Source organism: Mesoplodon mirus (assembly GCF_964341445.2).
Source record: "Mesoplodon mirus genome assembly, chromosome: 14".
Taxonomy (NCBI): Eukaryota; Metazoa; Chordata; class Mammalia; order Artiodactyla; family Ziphiidae; genus Mesoplodon; species Mesoplodon mirus.
In genome coordinates, this window is record NC_138990.1 from 55,490,836 (window position 1) to 55,509,938 (window position 19,103).

General features: G+C 41.1%; 2 protein-coding genes across 3 annotated transcripts in view; one reads left to right on the forward strand and one right to left on the reverse strand.

Moving 5' to 3' along the window:
• The window catches only part of HNRNPLL (heterogeneous nuclear ribonucleoprotein L like), a 37,542-nt gene extending 34,331 nt beyond the window's left edge, over positions 1–3,211 (reverse strand). Inside the window, exon 1 of the mRNA XM_082642816.1 lies at positions 2,740–3,211. Coding sequence (XP_082498942.1) covers positions 2,740–2,934 — 195 coding nt within the window. The 5' untranslated portion in view covers positions 2,935–3,211. The remainder of the gene's footprint in view (positions 1–2,739) is intronic.
• GALM (galactose mutarotase) overlaps positions 1,965–19,103 on the forward strand; it is a 97,398-nt gene continuing 80,259 nt past the window's right edge. Inside the window, exon 1 of one of the 2 annotated variants that reach the window (XM_082642820.1) lies at positions 1,965–2,566. In XM_082642820.1, the coding sequence (XP_082498946.1) occupies positions 2,554–2,566 (13 nt within the window). In that variant the 5' untranslated portion in view covers positions 1,965–2,553. Of the gene's footprint in view, positions 2,567–7,647; positions 7,670–19,103 lie in introns of those variants that run through there. The other variant, XM_082642821.1, reaches the window with a different exon arrangement.

A 19,103-nucleotide genomic window follows, 5' to 3' on the forward strand; every position in this document is an offset into this window, starting at 1 on the left:
GTAAAGTAATTGTATAGTACATAGCATGAACTTCCATAATTAAGCTTTGTTCAAAATGCAGCCCAAAGAATTTGAAACACTCTGGGGGTTCTTGCTCTTCAAAGTTAATACCAGAAGACACAAATTTGAAGAGTGTCTTACTTCTCATATCTAAACTACGAACTCATTTCTCTTTACACCTTAAAACATCATTCACAATGATCAATTCATCTTTAAATCAGGAAGGAGCATTTGTAGAAACAGTTTTTCTTAAATACTCACATTCCTCTTTAAATCTAGTTATTATTAAATAACTCAAGGAAAATGAAGAGCCAAACAATGTAAATCATTGAAGTCTTACTGCACACTTTTACAAACTTCCAACTAGCATTGAAAGAATTACCTATCATTGTACCTGATCTGCATGTACTTAAACACTTTGTACAAAGGGGCTGGGCTGAAGTTGAGTCAAACCCTTTTCCGTTAGATGAATTACCATATTTCTCGATGATGATGCACTAGACAGTAAACTTCTATTCAGGGCATTCCTGTCCTAGTAAAATTTATTACACACAGGTTTCCATAGTTGCAATGATTTCAAACTAGTACCCAAAATTACATGAAGAAAAATGTTTAAAAACAGGAAAAATAATCCTTCATTAGATTTCACAGTACAATACTGGTTCTGTTAAATAAAAGCAATTCACCCTCTCCTAAGAAACAAAAGCAATAAGATAAACAAAATTTGAATTTATAACTCAATCTGCATACATTAGTTCCTGCCTGGGTAATTTAAAAGCTGCATTACATTAATCACTGAACTACAACTTCAGGTGTGGAAAACGTGCAGTTCAACTTTCACATTTTACATTGTAAGAGAACTCAGAACAGTAGTTAATTGACTTTCCCAAGGTCACACAGACTGTATGCTAGCTAAGACTCCTGACTCTCCCCAAGACCTGTCCAGTGCTATTTCCACTGCTAGATACAATTCACTTTGGATGTATTAATTATACATTATTTTCTTCCCAACATCCAAAATAATACTTTTGGCTTAATATTTAATGTTTTCAAAAACAACTTTTGTAAACTGGTTAAAGTATCTTTCCAAGACACTTAATGGAAGACATTTCATGCTACTGCACAAAAACTCGAGCAAATTTTTGGCAAAAGAAATACACTGATCCAATGCATCTAAATATCAGTTATAAGAGTCCAATATTCCAATTGTGTTTTCAATTTCCACAATGGAGTTAGCTTTGAACTGAAACTTCCTAAGAAAAAAATGCACTTTCTTTATTCACACTTTCAAGTTACATTTTGAATATTCCAAATGTTCAGGTACATAAGTAGAAAGCAATATCTAGCCATAATAAAACTATTTTGGGAATTCCCTGGGTCCAGTGGTTAGGACTCTGTGCTTCCACTGCAGGGGGGGCACGGGTTCCATCCCTGGTCAGGGAACTAAGATCCCACATGCCGATCAGTGCAGCCCAAAAAATAAACATTATAAATAAAAATAAAATTTCACTTAAAAAAATAAACTATTTTATTTAGAGGAAGAAGCAGCTCCTTTTTAAAATGTGTTGCAACATTATCGTATTTGTAAACTCTAACACCGGGGATTACTGACCAGAATTTTTTACATTAAAATGCAAACAAGAGCTAAAAGACTTCTAATTTCCCTCTTATTAAAGGTGAAAAACATTTTAATCTAATATTAGAATATATGTGCACTATTTCGTAAATTTCGGGTTAAGTTTGCTTTTAAAAAAATCACAATTAGAATGTGTTAAATGTTTAAAGAACAGCTCAGTCATTAAGACAGCTTAAGCGCACCAAAAAGGGCAAAAACGTTTCCTTTGCTTTGTTTCCTTAGTTTCCATCCAGCTGAAGCTGAATTGCCACTTGCCGTGGATAAAACGATTTTCACATTCCTTCTGTCTCCATCTAAGCTTTCTGATGAGAGAAACAAGAATCTAGGAACGTGTGTTTGATGCAGTCCTGAGTTCAGTTCTTTTTGTGGAACGAATTGGGAACACACTGCCCATGAAGAACTGGGGTGATTTTAAGATTTCGTTTTACTTGTAAGTAGGCGTGTGCGAACACCTGCCAACGCATTTTATTTTTAACCGAAGAGCTAAACACTATACTGAGCAATCATCAGGAAACTGGGGAGCAAAGCGTGCGTGCCAGGCCTGCCAAGAGTAAAAATTTTTAAATTAAACCTTCAGGGGAACTGGGCGGTGAGCCCCAGAGCGTAATTTGTCACTTAGCGGCGGCTCTCCTCAGGACCCAGGCGAAGAGAGCCCTGGGCGGAACCAACACCACCACCCTGTGACTGTGAACAGCGCGCGGATGCTGCGGGCAGGGGGCTGAAGGGAGCGGGTCGTCAGACGCCGGCCAGCCGCCCGAGGAGTGAAAACTAACAAAGGGCTAATCGCGCACCAGAGTCCCCCGGAGCGGAAGCAACGCCTCCCCGCCGCCCCCGCCCAGCGACCCTCCCCAAGTTCGGGCCGGCAGTGGACTCGCTGCGGGGCCTGAGGCCAGGCCGGGACCGGATTCGCGATCGGGATGCTGGAAACAGGTAGGGCGAAGAATAAAAGCCCCAAAGAGAAGAGCCGGCGCTTCCCGACCCGGTCAGCGCAGCGAAAAGGGAAAACGAGGCGGGCGGGAGGCCCCGAGGCCGAGTCCCTGCCGCTGGGCCCTGCTTCCCGGGGAGCCGCCAGGCACGGCGGTCGGGGCGCCGCGCTTTGTTACCGGCTGTGAGAAGCTCCGGCCGCCGCCACCGCCGCCGCTATCGCCCCCGCCCCGGGGCGTCGCTTCCCGGCGGTTCTCGCCTTCCTCGGCCGAGTAGTCGATCTCCCCCTCCTCGGTCTTGAGGCGCTTGGCCTGGCTCTCGTACTCCCGGTCCTCCTCGTACGTCTCCCTGGGGGAGGATGAGGAAGAGGACATGGCGGCGGCCGGAGGGACCGGCCGGCTAACGGGTGGGGGTGGCGGCGGGGCGCGGGCCTCGGACTCCGCCGGCCAGTCCCTGTCGCGGGCAGCGCCTCTTCAGCGAAGGTCTGCGCGGCCCGGCTGTCCCCGTGGGCCGCGCGCCCAGAAGCCGGGTGGGTGCGGAGAGTGCGCGGGATGAGGAGGGCGCCCCGGCAGGAGGCTCCGGAGCGGCCGCTCCCCTTTATCACGGAGCCAACATTCAGCCTCTCCCTCCTCCTCCGTCTCCGCTCCCAGTCCTGGGGAGCAAATCTAAGGATGGGGACGCGACCGTGGCTTCCGGTCTTCCCTCCTCCCCTAATCCACTCCTCGCCGCGCAGGCCGAGCCTCCACCCCCACCTTCGCGGCCGCCGAGCAGGATCGAATCCAGCCGCAGCCCGCGGGAAGCGCCCCCCCCAAGCCCGGGCCTCGCTTCCTATTGGCAGAGGGAAAAGTCGACCAGGCTTCCAATTGGCTGCGAGGGCTGTTCATCAAAAGCCGCCCACGGCCCGGCCTCGCCCCTCTCCCTGCGCCTTTCGAACTCTCAGCTGGTTTGCTAGTCCTGACCGCTCAACGCCCGCCGCGTGCGGCCCTGGAGCCGTTGCTACCCGACGGCCATTAGCGCTGTTGGGCCAACTGGAGGTGAGGCGCGGAGAGAAACCCGGCGGACGAGGAGGCGTGCAGTGGGTCCGGGACTGCGGTGTTAACCGCCCTCCCGTTAATTTAAATGCTTTTATTACTTCTCTTCAAAAGAGTAAATCCCTGCAGAGACATCTCGCAGCCCTGAAACTACAGGCGGTGAGGGGAGAAAAGGGATTAGAATCGTGAAAGTAGCCTTCTCCCTATGTTGTGTGCAAAATCTGATACAAGTGGATGGACTCTCTCCCCGCCCCTAAGCAGATATTCCAGAACACTCAACATTTCCTGAGGTGCCAGTGTGAAGAAGACGCTCGTTTGATCGGTTAGCACTCATGGGTCTTCTGGACCCTTTTTTCCTGACAATTACGGGGGACTTGTATCAAGTCCCAGCTCCCATTAAATGTGTTTTAAACCTTCCACATAAAGTTTCATCCTGCATGCCAACCCGTGCCTTTCTAGGCGATCTATTTATTTCACATCATTTATTTTTGAAAGCTATGAAAGCTTATCAAAAGTGTTTGTCCTTTGGACCACACACAGCTCATTTCCTCTGTGGAGCCCTGAGGCCTCCGCGAGCTTCTAGTTACTGCTCTCTCTTTTTGCAACAGGGCCCTTTATACCCACGTATTAGGATGTTCTGTTTTCAAGACTAGAAGCGCTTGGAGACAGGAACTGTGCTCTTTTCATCTTTGCAAACCCAGTTCCTGTACAGTCCCGGGCGCAAGTTCCCTGCTCAACAAGGCTGAACGAGTGGGCCTTGGGAAATAAAGGTCCAGTGTCAGAAGAGGAACTGGCAGATCTCACGCAACCTCACTGCCCTCTGTGACTCTAACCCTTGGAGGATTGCCTAGGATCAAGAGTCACTTAAGTGTTTCTAATGTCCTTGTCCCTCAGAGGTGTCCCTAAGTGTGGCTCTTCCTTTCCTAATGCTGTGGATTTTTCCCTCCCCCACCCTATTCTCTCTTCTTTCCAAAGTTATTTCCTCCCCCCCAAAAAGCCATTTGTATTTATTGCTGACAGTGCTTTAACCTACGTTTGTTTTGTTACTTTTATAATTTACATTGCCTGTCGTTTCGGAATCCATTTGCAAGCTTCTTCATAACACCGTACAGCTATAATCAAATTCGTGTGCGCCTGCAGGTGTACACTGACAAAATAGAACTAAAAAACAATTAGAGTTTTATTTTTCTAAATTATGATAAAATGGAAGTAGAAGTATCAAAGAGGGAGCTGCAGAGCTGGGTGCAGATGAGGAAATGATGGCACAGCACTGGGACCAATGAGCAGAGCTGAACGGCCTTGTACAAACTTCCCAAATATTGTGTGTGATAGTGAAAATATCTAAAAGTCTCAAAGCCTGCATCCAACCTATGGATTATACCAGGTTAAAATGCAGTTCTGGGCTTCCCTGGTGGCGCAGTGGTTGAGAGTACGCGTGCCGATGCAGGGGGCACGGGTTCGTGCCCCGGTCCGGGAAGATCCCACATGCCGTGGAGCGGCTGGGCCCGTGAGCCGTGGCCGCTGAGCCTGCACGTCCAGAGCCTGTGCTCCGCAGCGGGAGAGGCCACGACAGTGAGAGGCCCGCATACGGCAAAAAAAAAAAAAAAAAAAAAAAAAAAATGCAGTTCTCACACCAATCAGTTGGTAAGGAAGCCCAGCCTTGCTGAAGCTTGCTACTGTACTCAGCGTTTACTTCACTAAAAGTAGGTTAGAGTCAATACGTACTAGTATTAAACTTAATTCTTTTTTCGAACAGCTCAAATCAAATTGTTAATTTAAAAGACTAAGAAGTAAAATTCAGAAACTCATCCGTTAGTACATTGACCGTGAGTGACCTTTGAGCTTATTGCAGATGAATTGTTCAGTGACAGTAAGTTCTTAGATATGGAAAAGGCTAACTAGCTCATCACTAAAACATGAGAAGAGCTAAATAAGGAGGGCATAAATTATATTCTGCACGATTTAACTTAGGTGAGGTCAAGAAATTACACACTTCCCAGTTAGCCAGAAATGCCTTTAAAACTCAGAAACAGCTCCTAAATGCGTGCAAATAATCAGTTACTTAGCTCAACCTGGAATCTCTTTTGCACTACTGTACATACAGCCTCAGGCCTTTGGTAAATTGAATGCTTGATTGGATTGGCTGCTGTGGATTGGGGTAGGCAGCAGCCATGAATTCCCATTGACGCAGCTCGAAGGGGACTTAGGGGTTATACTAGAGTGAGAGAGAGCTCCAGGGAAGGTCTAGGGAAACTGATAGTCAAGGTCCTTTATAATCTAGCCCCAAGTTGCCCTTCAGTTTTAAACCTCATTGCTGACCTATGTAAAGTAGTTTATAAGACATTGTGCTGGAGCTTCCCTTCCCTGGTGGCACAGTGGTTGAGAGTCCACCTTCCAATGCAGGGGACACCGGTTCATGCCCCGGTCCGGGATGATCCCACATGCCGCGGAGCGGCTGGGCCCGTGAGCCCTGGCCGCTGAGCCTGCGCGTCCGGAGCCTGTGCTCCGCAACGGGAGAGGCCACAACAGTGAGAGGCCCGCGTACCGCAAAAAAAAAAAAAAAAGACATTGTGCTGGGCGATGAAGAGACTAGAAAACTATATGAGCTGGTTTCTTTTTTTTTTTTTTTTTTTCAATTAATTTCTTTTTATTATTGGCTGCGTTGGGTCTTGGTTGCTGTGTGCAGGCTTTCTCTAGTTTCGACAAGCAGGGCTACTTCTTAGTTGCTTTGCGGCATGTGGGATCTTCCCCGACCATGGCTCGAACCCGTGTCCCCTGCATTGACACGCGGATTCTTAACCACTGCACCACGAGGGAAGTCCCTGATATCTGCCTTCTCAAAGCTTGCAATCAAGTTGAGGAAACAAGGCACATACCCAAGAGAGGCTACAAGGCACATCTAACATACATGTAATAACAGCAGCCACTTACAATGTGCCAGGCACTGTTCTAACCACTACAAGGGTCATGTAAATAAATTCTGACAAAAGCCCTCTAACAGAGGCATTATTATTACTATGGCCATTGTACAATTAAAGAAAGTCTAGGAGAAGTTAAGAGACCTGCCCTAGAGCCACAGTTAGTAAACTAGAGAGCCAGGACTGGAATCCAAGCATCCGATTCCAGAGCCAGTACTCTTCGTCAAGAAGAATGATGATTTAAGTATTACATTGTTTACTGCCACAGACATACAGATCAAATTTAGAATCATTTATCATGATACTTATTCATTCACTAATTTCTACTAGGGCTTATACAGCTGTAACTCTGGGAAGGCATAAATAGTTTATAATTATCAGTTTTTCATTGGTATAATGAAATTCAATTAGCTTCCATAGGAAATTTTAAATATAATACACTGTTTTAGTGTTCATTTTAAAATGTAATTCCTATAGACAAGGCCCAGAAATCAAAAGGAAATTCTCACCATTTTCTGACGGATGCATCGTTTGAACAACTAGAGATGCAAATTATAAGATATTCATACCCAAACTCAATTTCCAATATTACTATTTCACTTAATATACAAAACTTTTGTTTTCTGCCTCACCTTCTGCAAAAATCAAATAAAACCTTCACCTTACTTGTGAGCAATGTTTCCAAAGGATTGGAACCCTAGAGATGTATTTTAATTAAGACATGTTTAACATGAAATCCAGCTTAGAACAAAGTCCATTCAGAGACGAATCAATTAGTTCCTATGAAAGTTTGTCAAATCCAGAGTATACTATTTGTGATGATACCACTTTCCTTGTTAGAGATCACCAAGAATGAGCACAATGGTGCTTTTACCCAAAATAGCCCCTTTAATTCAGTCCACGTTTGGTTAGTTATGGTGATAAGACACCAGCGTTCCAGGAGGATGCACCCTGCAGGAAGTGCCTCAAGCACCATTAACTCACTGTGTAGTCAAGTGTAACCACAATGGTATTCTCTTTCAGATGCTGTTATCAGGCACATCTGCTTTGGGGCTGGAGCTGCCACTGTGTTTGGCCTCTTCAAAAAAATAATTTGTGACAGATCTGCAAAAATAAATATATTGACCCTAAAAGGATATCTGGTATATGACCAATGACAGGTAAAATTCATATTCTTGTTATCAGTTAATAACCACTTACCTTTAGTCTTAGAAATATTTATTTTCACCTTTCTCTTTGACTCATATAAATTGATAGTGTTTAGACATCTTTAAAAATAATTGTAATGAATAAAAAGAGTAAAATCATAGCAATCTGTCCACTGTTTAGAGTGAATAGAATTTATCAAAGTAAATTCATCTTGCATATGAAAATATAGGTAAAACAAAATTAACCGGTAGCTGCTCACGTTTAACAAAAACGTATTAAGTGCTACAGACCACTCCCAATTATAAGTGATCAGAAGCATGTAATAACTTTTTGTTAAGTATGAGCTCTCAGTTCTTCTTTTTTTTTTTTTGCGGTACGCGGGCCTCTCACTGTTGTGGCCTCTCCCATTGCGGAGCCCAGCCTCCGGATGCGCAGGCTCAGCGGCCATGGCTCACGGGCCCAGCCGCTCCGCGGCATGTGGGATCTTCCCGGACCGGGGCAAGAACCCGCGTCCCCTGCATCGGCAGGCGGACTCTCAACCACTGCGCCGCCAGGGAAGCCCTCAGTTCTTCTTTTCTTCTTAAATTTGAGTAAAAATATATCTTGGATATGGCCCACCACACCCCATCAAGGAAGTTTCCATGGTAAGCAAGTCACTAATAACCTCATCCTTTCCTGATCGTTGATGTTAAGACCAGTATAAAAATGACAAGGAATGCTAACAATAACACATAAACTAGGGTTCTTATTTTTTTATTTTTAAAATTAAAAAAAAATTTTTGGCCGTGCCATGTGGCATGTGGGACCTTACTTCCCGGACTAGGGATCAAACCCTTGCCCGCTGCAGTGGAACCTCAGAGTCTTAACCACTGGACCGCCAGGGAACTCCCTAAACTAGGTTGTTTAGACCTCAGTTTTTTTTTTTTTCCACAATTATTATTATTATTTTTAACATCTTTATTGCAGTATAATTGCTTTCATTGTTGTATTAGTTTCTGCTGTATAACGAAGTGAATCAGCTGTATGTATACATTTATCTCCATATCCCCTCCCTCTTGCATCTCCCTCCCACCCTCCCTATTCCACCCCTCTAGGTGGTCACAGAGCACAAAGCTGATCTCCCTGTGCCATGCAGCTGCTTCCCACTAGCTAGCTATTTTACATTTGGTAGTGTATATACATCAATGCCAATCTCTCACTTCTTCCCAGCTTACCTTTCCCCCTTCCTGTGTCCTCAGGTCCATTCTCTACGTTTGTGTCTTTATTCCTGTCCTGCTCCTAGGTTCTACAGAACCTTTTTTTTTTTTTTAGATTCCGTATATATGTGTTAGCATACGATATATGTTTTCCTCTTTCTGACTTACTTCACTCTGTATGTCAGACTCTAGGTCCATCCACCTCACTACAAATGACTCAATTTCATTTCTTTTTATGACTGAGTAATATCCCATTGCATATATGTACCACATCTTCTTTATCCATTCATCTGTCGATGGACACTTAGGTTGCTTCCATGTCCTGGCTATTGTAAATAGTGCTGCAGGGAACATTGTGGTACATGACTCTTTTTGAATTATGGTTTTCTCAGGGGATATGCCCAGTAGTGGGATTACTGGGTCGTATGGTAGTTCTACTTTTAGTTTTTTAAGGAACCTCCATACTGTTCTCCATAGTGGCTGTACCAATTCACATTCCCACCAACAGTGCAAGAGGGTTCCCTTTTCTGCACACCCTCTCCAGCATTTACTGTTTGTAGATTTTTTGATGATGGCCATTCTGACTGGTGTGAGATGATACCTCATTGTAGTTTTGATTTGCATTCCTCTAATGATTAGTGATGTTGAGCATCCTTTCATGTGTTTGTTGGCAATCTGTATATCTTCTTTGGAGAAGTATCTATTTAGGTCTTCTGTCCATTTTTGGATTGGGTTGTTTGTTTTTTTGATGTTGAACTGCATGAGCTGCTTGTATATTTGGGAGATTAATCCTTTGTCAGTTGCTTTGTTTGCGAATATTTTCCCCCATTCTGCAGGTTGTCGTTTTGTCTTGTTTATGGTTTCCTTTGCTGTGCAAAAGCTTTTAAGTTTCATTAGGTCCCATTTGTTTATTTTTGTTTTTATTTACGTTACTGTAGGAGGTGGGTCCAAAAGGATCTTGCTGTGATTTATGTCATGGAGTGTTCTGCCTACGTTTTCCTCTAAGAGCTTGATAGTGTCTGGCCTTACATTTCGGTCTTTAATCCATTTTGAGTTTATTTTTTGTGTACGGTGTTAGGGAGTGTTCTAATTTCATTCTTTTACGTGTAGCTGTTCACCACTTATTGAAGAGGTCATCTTTTCTCCATTGTATACTCTTGCCTCCTTTATCAAAGATAAGGTACCCATATGTGCGTGGGTTTATCTCTGGGCTTTCTATCCTGTTCCATTGATCTATCTTTCTGTTTTTGTGCCAGTACCATACTGTCTTGATTACTGTAGCTTTGTAGTATAGTCTGAAGTCCAGGAGCCTGATTCCTCCAGCTCTGTTTTTCTTTCTCAAGATTGCTTTGGCTATTCGGGGCCTTTTGTGTTTCCATACAAATTACAAAATATTTTGTTCTAGTTCTGTGAAAAATGCCAGTGGTAGTTTGACAGGGATTGCATGGAATCTGTAGATTACTTTGGGTAGTATAGTCATTTTCACAATATTGATTCTTTCAGTCCAAGAACATGGTATATCTCTCCATCTGTTTGTTTCATCTTTAATTTCTTTCATCAGTGTCTTATAGTTTTTTGCATACAGGTCTTTTGTCTCCTTAGGTGGGTTTATTCCTAGGTATTTTATTCTTTTTGTTGCAATGGTAAACGTGAGTGTTTCCTTAATTTCTCTTTCAGATGATTCATCATTAGTGTATAGGAATGCAAGAGATTTCTGTGCATTAATTTTATATCCTGCTACTTTACCAAATTCATTGATTAGCTCTAACAGTTTTCTGGTAGCATCTTTAGGATTCTCTATGTATAGTATCATGTCATCTGCAAACAGTGACAGTTTTACTTCTTCTTTTCCAATTTGGATTCCTTTTATTTCTTTTTTGTTTCTGATTGCTGTGGCTAAAACTTCCAAAACTGTGTTGAATAATAGTGGTGAGAGTGGGCAACCTTGTCTTTTTCCTGATCTTAGTGGAAATGGTTTCAGTTTTTCACCATTGAGAACAATGTTGGCTATGGGCTTGTCATATATGGCCTTTATTATGTTGAGGTAAGTTCCCTCTATGCCTACTTTCTGGAGAGTTTTTATCATAAATGGGTGTTGAATTTTATCAAAAGCTTTTTCTGCACCTATTGAGATGATATATGGTTTTTATCCTTCAATTTGTTAATATGGTTATCACATTGATTGATATGCATATATTGAAGAATCCTGCATTCCTGGGATAAACCCCACTTGATCATGGTGTATAATCCGTTTAATGTGCTGCTGGATTCTGTTTGCTAGTATTTTGTTGAGGATTTTCACATCTGTGTTCATCCGTGATGTCGGTCTGTAGTTTTCTTTTTTTGTGACATCTTTGTCTGGTTTTGGTATCAGGGTGATGGTGGTGTCGTAGAATGAGTTTGGGAGTGTTCCTCCCTCTGCTGTATTTTGGAAGAGTTTGAGAAGGATAGGTGTTAGCTCTTCTCTAAATGTTTGATAGAATTTGCCTGTGAATCCATCTGGTCCTGAGCTTTTGTTTGTTGGAAGATTTTTTATCACAGTTTCAATTTCAGTGCTTGTGATTGGTCTGTTTATATTTTCTATTTCTTCCTGGTTCAGTCTCGGAAGGTTGTGCTTTTCTAAGAAATTGTCCATATCTTCCAGGTTGTCCATTTTATTGGCATATAATTGCTTGTAGTAATCTCTCATGATCCTTTGTATTTCTGCAGTGTCAGTTGTTACTTCTCCATTTCATTTGTAATTCTATTGATTTGAGTCCTCTCCCTTTTTTTCTTGATAAGTCTGGCTAATGGTTTATCAATTTTGTTTATCTTCTCAAAGAACCAGCTTTTAGTTTTGTTGATATTTACTATTGATTTCTTTTTTTCTATTTCATTTATTTCTGCTCTGATCTTTATGATTTCTTTTCTTCTACTAACTTTGGGTTTTGTTTGTTCTTCTTTCTCTAGTTCCTTTAGGTGTTAATGTTAGATTTTTTTATTTGAGATTTTTCTTGTTTCTTGAGGTAGTATTGTATTGCTATAAACTTCCCTCTTAAAACTGCTTTTGCTGCATCCCATATGTTTTGGGTCATCGTGTTTTCATTGTCATTTGTTTATAGGTATTTTTTGATTCCTCTTTGATTTCTTCAGTGATTTCTTGGTTATTTGGTAGCGTATTGTTTAGCCTCCATGTGTTTGTATTTTTTACAGTTTGTTTCCTGTAACTGATATCTAGTCTCATAGCGTTGTGGTTCGAAAAGATACTTGATACAATTTCAATTTTCTTAAATTTACCAAGGCTTGATTTGTGACCCTAGATATGATTTATCCTGGAGGATGTTCCATGAGCACTTGAGAAGGAAGTATATTCTATTGTTTTTGGATGGAATTAGACCTCAGTTTTTTGACCTTTGTTGTCTTTAGCTTTCTTGCCCTGGCAATGTCTTTCATTCTAGACATGTTAGGGGATATTTTAATCAAAGAGAACAGAATTTTTTTTTTTTTTTTTTTTTTTTTTGTGCTACGCAGGCCTCTCACTGTTGTGGCCTCTCCCGTTGTGGAGCACAGACTCCGGACGCGCAGGCTCAGCAGCCATGGCTCACAGGCCCAGCCGCTCCGCAGCATGTGGGATCCTCCCGGACCAGGGGCACGAACCCGTGTCCCCTGCATCGGCAGGTGGACTCTCAACCACTGCGCCACCAGGGAAGCCCAAAGAGAACAGATTTTAAACAGAATTGTATAACTTTCTTTTGTTGCTATATACTTTTCCAAACCGTTGCAGCACTTTCCCCACTCCCACCCCTAAGACCAGAAAATTAATAGGCCACCTTTATTTTAAGACAGAAGAAAAAGGTCTTGCCCATGCATCTTTTTTTTTTTTCTTTTTGGTAACCACAGTTAGCTATTGGGTTTGGCCTAGACCTGTGCTCTCCAACACGGTGACCAGTAGTCACACATGGCTATTTAAATTAATTTAAATTAAATAAAATGTAAAATTTAGTTTCTGAGTCACACTAGCCACACTTGTGATCTATGGCCACATATACAATTGGCTGCTGCTTTGGACAGTGCTGGACTGAACTGTAACATAGGGGATGACTGTATCTCATTCATCTTGGTGTCTTCAAAACCTAAAACACTGCCTGGTACATAGGAGGCCCTAACTAGACACTTCTTGATCTAGATCAAGCTTCTCTTTCGCATAGCTCAAGAAAAAGAAGCACATAAAATAAAGCATGTGAACTTGGCAAATTATGACTATGTAGGTGTCTCAAAGACTGATATGTAATTTGATTTGCTCCTTACCCATATTTGAAATGAGATCACTTGTAAGATATAATTCTGTTTTTCACACAACTAAACAAATATAGCTCATTTTGTGCACTGCATTTACCAAAATGTGTATTATTTAAATTTGTAAATCAACAATTGTATTAAATGTGAGAGAGGCACATTTAATGAAAGATTTCCTACTGTGAATATTTTTCAAAAGTGAAAATTCCTTTCCCAAAGTGAGTAATCACTCTCTGATTTATCTTTAAGAACACCTTTATATGAAAATCAGAATTTGCACTGAATTGAGAATTAGGCAAACAAAAATAGTTGTCTTTAATGGTGCCATCATAAACATCCAATGTTGAAAACTTCGTAGGATAAAGTTACTATTATTACTAATTGTAAATAACCAGCACTGTGTAGCCCTTTACAATGTACAAAGCAGTTTCACATACTTTGCCTCATTTGATTCTCACAGAAACCTTATGAGGTAGGGTAGGTCCTTTCTGCCTCCATTTGTTAGATGAAGTTTGGAAAGACTAATCTTTTGTCTCTAAATTCTCATCATCTTTTTTTTCTTTTTTTAATATTTATTTATTTATTTATTTGGTTGCATGGGGTCTTAGTTGCGGCAGTCGGGCTCCTTAGTTGTGGCTCCTGGGCTCCTTAGTTGTGGCATGCGAACTCTTAGTTGCAGCATGCATGCGGGATCTCTAGTTCCCTGACCGGGGATCAAACTTGGGCCCCCTGCATTGGGAGCGCAGAGTCTTATTCACTGCGCCACCAGGGAAGTCCCCCCATCATCTTTTCATTATACCAATGAGGACATATGAACTATCCATGGTGATTAGCTTGGAAACGGAACTTTTAATTTTTCTGCTCTATTTGGATGGAACTACTTTGCTAGAAATATAATTTTTAAAGCAACATGTAATTTGTGTGAACTAAAACTATTGTTTTACACATCTGAAAAAATATATATATTTAATATGTATCTCAACACTTGTTCAGAGAAGGCCTTCAATAAATATTTGCTAAATAAATCAATGAAAAATGAGTGGTCCTGAAAACAAATTGAGCAGACTATGTCAGTCAAAGTTTGGTTGCAGAGAACAGAATATACTCCAGTTAGTTTTAGCTGGAAGTATTAATACACTTGAAGAGAATAATTGAGAATATTAATAGAATAATTCTCAAAACCACACCTCAGAACTAAGATACAAAACAGCTGTGCTCTTCCTCATTGAGAACCTGACATCTTCAGAACTATGGCACCACAGCCACTGTCTGGAAGCCACTAGAATCAAGAAGCTGCCACTTCCACAGCCAGCTCCAGAATCACACCTTACCAACTGTAATCTGAACCAGCAAAATGGGTGCACCACCCATGCTTCTTGATGTTCACAAAGCTAATGACTGAACAGTGAGAACTCTGTTATCTCTGATACAGAAGAAAAAATTGCCTCCACAACTATGCCTATCAGAGAAATAGACTTCCAGATCTTACACGAAAGTGTTTGTTTGTTGAAACCTACATACTTCCATATGACTAGCTGCAACAGAGTCTGGAGAATGTAATTTTTGGCTTACCAGTCCTCTGCCCTACAGGAAGCATACTTGAAGCTTGAAGGAGGTTGAAATGGCTGTTAGGTGCGAGCCTGTTTATGTTCCATACTCACCTAAAAAAAAAATGAACGTTTGGTTTAAGTAGACCACGCATTTTGTGCTGCACATTTATAGAATACTGAAATTATACATATATGTAATATATGTGTATATAATTTATATATATATAAAGCTCCATGATGACAGAAAAGTTATATGATCAAATCTCAGATCCCAGGCAGGCCATTTTAGCACAACTTCTTGCAAGGGAAAAAACATTTTAATGATTGGCTATTTTGCCTCCCATCTATCTAGTATTATTACCCACTATATTCTAGATCGGTACTCTCAAACTTTAATGTGCACATAAATCACCTGGGAATCTTATGATAATGCAGATTCTGATTCAGTAAATTGGAATAGAGCCTGTGATTCTGCATTTCTAACAAGCTCCCCGGTGATGCTGATGCTGCTGATGTGAAGACCACATTTTGAATAGCATTTTATAAGCCCTCTCCAACCAGGTTGCCCAATGAATGGAGTATGCTGAGATAATGATTCCCTTCAACACTTCGGGCAGTTAGGTTAGGCCAGGTGCAGGCAGAGCCTCCAGACCAGATGGCTCCAGCTTACATCAATGTGCAATACAAATATTAATATTTTCTACCTGTGCTGTGATGTGGGAAGCATTTGAATAAATGTTTGAATAAATATGTCCATTATTGAGTCTTGGTCAAGTATTGGCCAGTATATATGCTCTTTTTGGAATCTTTTATTAGTCAGAGATTTTTTTTTAGGTATTAAGTATTCTTTCAACAAATTAAGAGAACTAAAAATAGGAATAATCAACTTACATATCACCAAATCAACTCTTGTAATAAAATTTTTTTCTTTTTTTTATTTAAGTATAGTTGATTTACATCTTGTAATAAAGATGTACAGTGAGAAAAGAAAGTACTAATACAGTATGTTATCTCATTCTGAAAGCAAATCTTAAGATGGCTTCAGCTGTTCTGCCAATGACACCAAAATGACCATAGGAAGGGAGAAGAAAGTCAATCTGCTTGATTGTTTCCATAGTGCAATGCTTTTGAATAGCAAAGTGAAAAGAAGTGAAAATTTACAAAAATGGTATTTGGAAATGTTTCTGCATAAATACCAATGTGTACCTCTACAATCAGACATCTTAATAGATAGATAGATAGATAGATGTGTGTTTGTATATAAATATATGTTTGGGAGGGTTGTGGGGTTTTTTTGGTTTTGGTTTTTTGGGGTTTTTTTTTTTTTTTTTTTTTTGGTTTTGTCCTGGAAACAGTATGACAAACTCAAGTCATTTTAAACTAGGTAAGGCAACAGTTCTACCTAATCAAATTGAGTTCTTTTCACAAGTGGTAACATTTCGACCACTCCTTAAACCCCTTTTATACCCCCCATTTCTCAATCCTATCAACCAGCTGGAGGTGGAATACTAAGGGGGTAATTGTCAGGTGAGCAAAGAAGAGAATTTTGTAACCACAGCCTTACATGGAGAGCAGTCTTGTATGTACTATGGTGTGGGGTTCTGAATGGTCATGGCACCTTGGGTATTGTATGCCAAGGGAAGGAGGGCAAGGAAAGCTAAGATCACCAGAGATAAATTTCACCTACTTCACAACTTTAAAAGATTAACTCTGCCAGGTGTTGTAGCGGAGAAGGAAGATTGGATTGCCAGTGACCTCTAGACTATCATGCCCCAGTCTTAGAGATTCAAATATAAGAAAGAGAAGAATGAGTTAAAGAAGACAATCTAGAAATGAACTGTACTGAATCATCAAGTCTCTGTTGATTGCTGTTTACTTTATCTCCTGGTATTTTTGAGAGATATAGTTGTGACATGCCAGACTTCACAGTTCACTACTGGGACAGATTCAATGATTCATAATCCAGTTGACACCATTGCCACATTGTGAAAGAATTCTTATTTATAGACACCCATAGCTACAAATTCAGCTCTCTTCTGCATTTTCAGCTAGGCATACAGCCACCCAGCTAAAAACTTCATTCCCCAGCCTCCCTTTCAGTTGGCATGGCCATATGAAAAAGTTCTTGCCAATGGAATATAAGTAGAAATGGTGCAACTTCTGCACCTGCTTAAAAAGAAATTGTTTGACTTCCATGACCTTTCCTTCTCTTCCTGATCCTGGAGTACAGATGTGGCACTGAGTTAGCTTCCACCATGTGCAACACTAAAAGGGAAAGCAGAACAGCAAGATTGAAGGCACCAGATCCTGGGATGATTTTTATGGAGGAGCGCCATCCCCATGTACTTCCAGACTGTTACATGAGAGAGATGAACTTCTATTTTGCTTGTGTGCCTTATTTGGGGACCTGTTGTTTATGGCAGTTTCTAGCCTATACCTAGCATATCCATGTTAGTCCCTCCAGAGATGGAAACTAGATTGCTGGAAATCCCAGTTTGAAAAAAACTTGATATATTCTTTTATACTTTTCAGCTTTTGTGCCATGTATATGTATTCCCTAGTTATTAAAAATTCATCAATCCATTAATTTTTAATGCCTTGTGTCCCTGTTAAATTAAACAAGAACCAATGTTATCTTCCTAGAGAGTGCTTTTTCATCCTGGCTGAGAGAAAGAGCCATGTGTTTGTTCCCAGACCTTTAGTATCATGGCTTCTACCACCACCCTTAGGAGATATTTCTAGCCGAGTATGATAGCAAGAGCAACAATTCTTAAATCATTAAGTATAACGATAACTATAAGAACCAATCACAACATGAATGCTAATGGTTTTATGGGAACACAAAGCTTTCTATGCTATCATCTGCCCCAATAAAGTCAGTCACAGTCAGTCACTTCGTGTGTTACTACTCCTACCCCCCTCTGTCCATTCAGCAAAGGTTTATAATGTACATTTTCAACCTGATGCTGCAGTGAGCACTAAAGATGAGTAAGACACTGTTGCAACTCTCTCTGAGTCCATGTCAGTGTTTGTGTGTGTGTGTGTGTGTGTGTGTGTGTGTGTGTAGTTTTGTTTTTTGTTTTTCACTCTGCGAGGATCTTAGTTCCCCAACCAGGGATCGAACCCACGCCCCCTGCAGTGGAAGCGCGGAGTCTTAACCACTTGACCGCCAGGGAATTCCCAGTATTTATGTTTTGTTTTTTGTTTTTTTTTTTTTTTAGTTTCTGCTTTATAACAAAGTGAATCAGTCATACATATACATCTGTTCCCACATCCCTTCCCTCTTGCGTCTCCCTCCCTCCCAACCTCCCTATCCCACCCCTCCAGGCGGTCACAAAGCACCGAGCTGATCTCCCTGTGCTATGCGGCTGCTTCCCACTAGCTATCTACCTTACGTTTGGTAGTGTATATATGTCCATGCCTCTCTTTCACTTTGTCACAGCTGGAGGCTAAGGCACATGATTACCTTCCCCCCACACACACACAGACTTAAGTGAGATTTCAAAAAATAGTGGGGAACATAAAAATGGATAAAGAGATACCCTCTGCTCCTGAAATCACGTCGCCTATTCAAAAAGCTAAAACTGTCAGACATAATCCTCCCCCAGCACCACTACTTCCCACTTACAAAGTTATAGCATTAGAAACAGTAATTAAAGGCAAACTTTATTTCTCTTTAATAAGCAGTTAATAATGAACGTGTTTTGCCAAAGTTAATGTTTATAAGGTCCCTATACCAAGTTTGAGCCATAAAATGATAATACCATTTATCCAAGTAATTTTACTCATGAGAATTTAAGTTTAATCCAAACTAATTTAGAAGCTGTATGTATGAAGATGTTCATAACATTATCTATATCTGAGAGAGGGGAAATTATTAGATAAATTATGATTGTCAAATAGATAAAGTAAGGGATAATTATAAGAATCTTGTTACAAAAAAGGATGTATTATTTAACAAAGTTTTAAAATGCATAATACAAATGTGTGTCTACGAGGGTTTCCTAATCTTGGCACTGTTGACATTTTGGATTGGATAATTCTTTTTTTGAGAGGGGGCTATACATTGCAGTACGTTTAGCAACATTCTTGGCTTCTACCCACAAGATGCCAGTAGTGCACTCCTGCCCCTAGTAGGGACAATCAAAAATGTCTCCAGACATTTCCAACTGTCCGGGGGTGGGGGTGGGGGCGGGGGCAGGAGGAATCACCACTGGTTGAGAATCCTCATTAGATGAACTACATGTATAGTGTATATTCTGTGATCACAGTTATATAAAATATATGCACGTATAGACAAAGCTGGAAGGAAATTTGGAAAACATTTTAAAGGCTTTTTTTTTTTCTCTTTTTTTGGCCGCGCTGTGCGACATGTGGGACCTTAGTTCCCCAACCAGGGATCGAACGTGTGCCTCCTGCAGTGG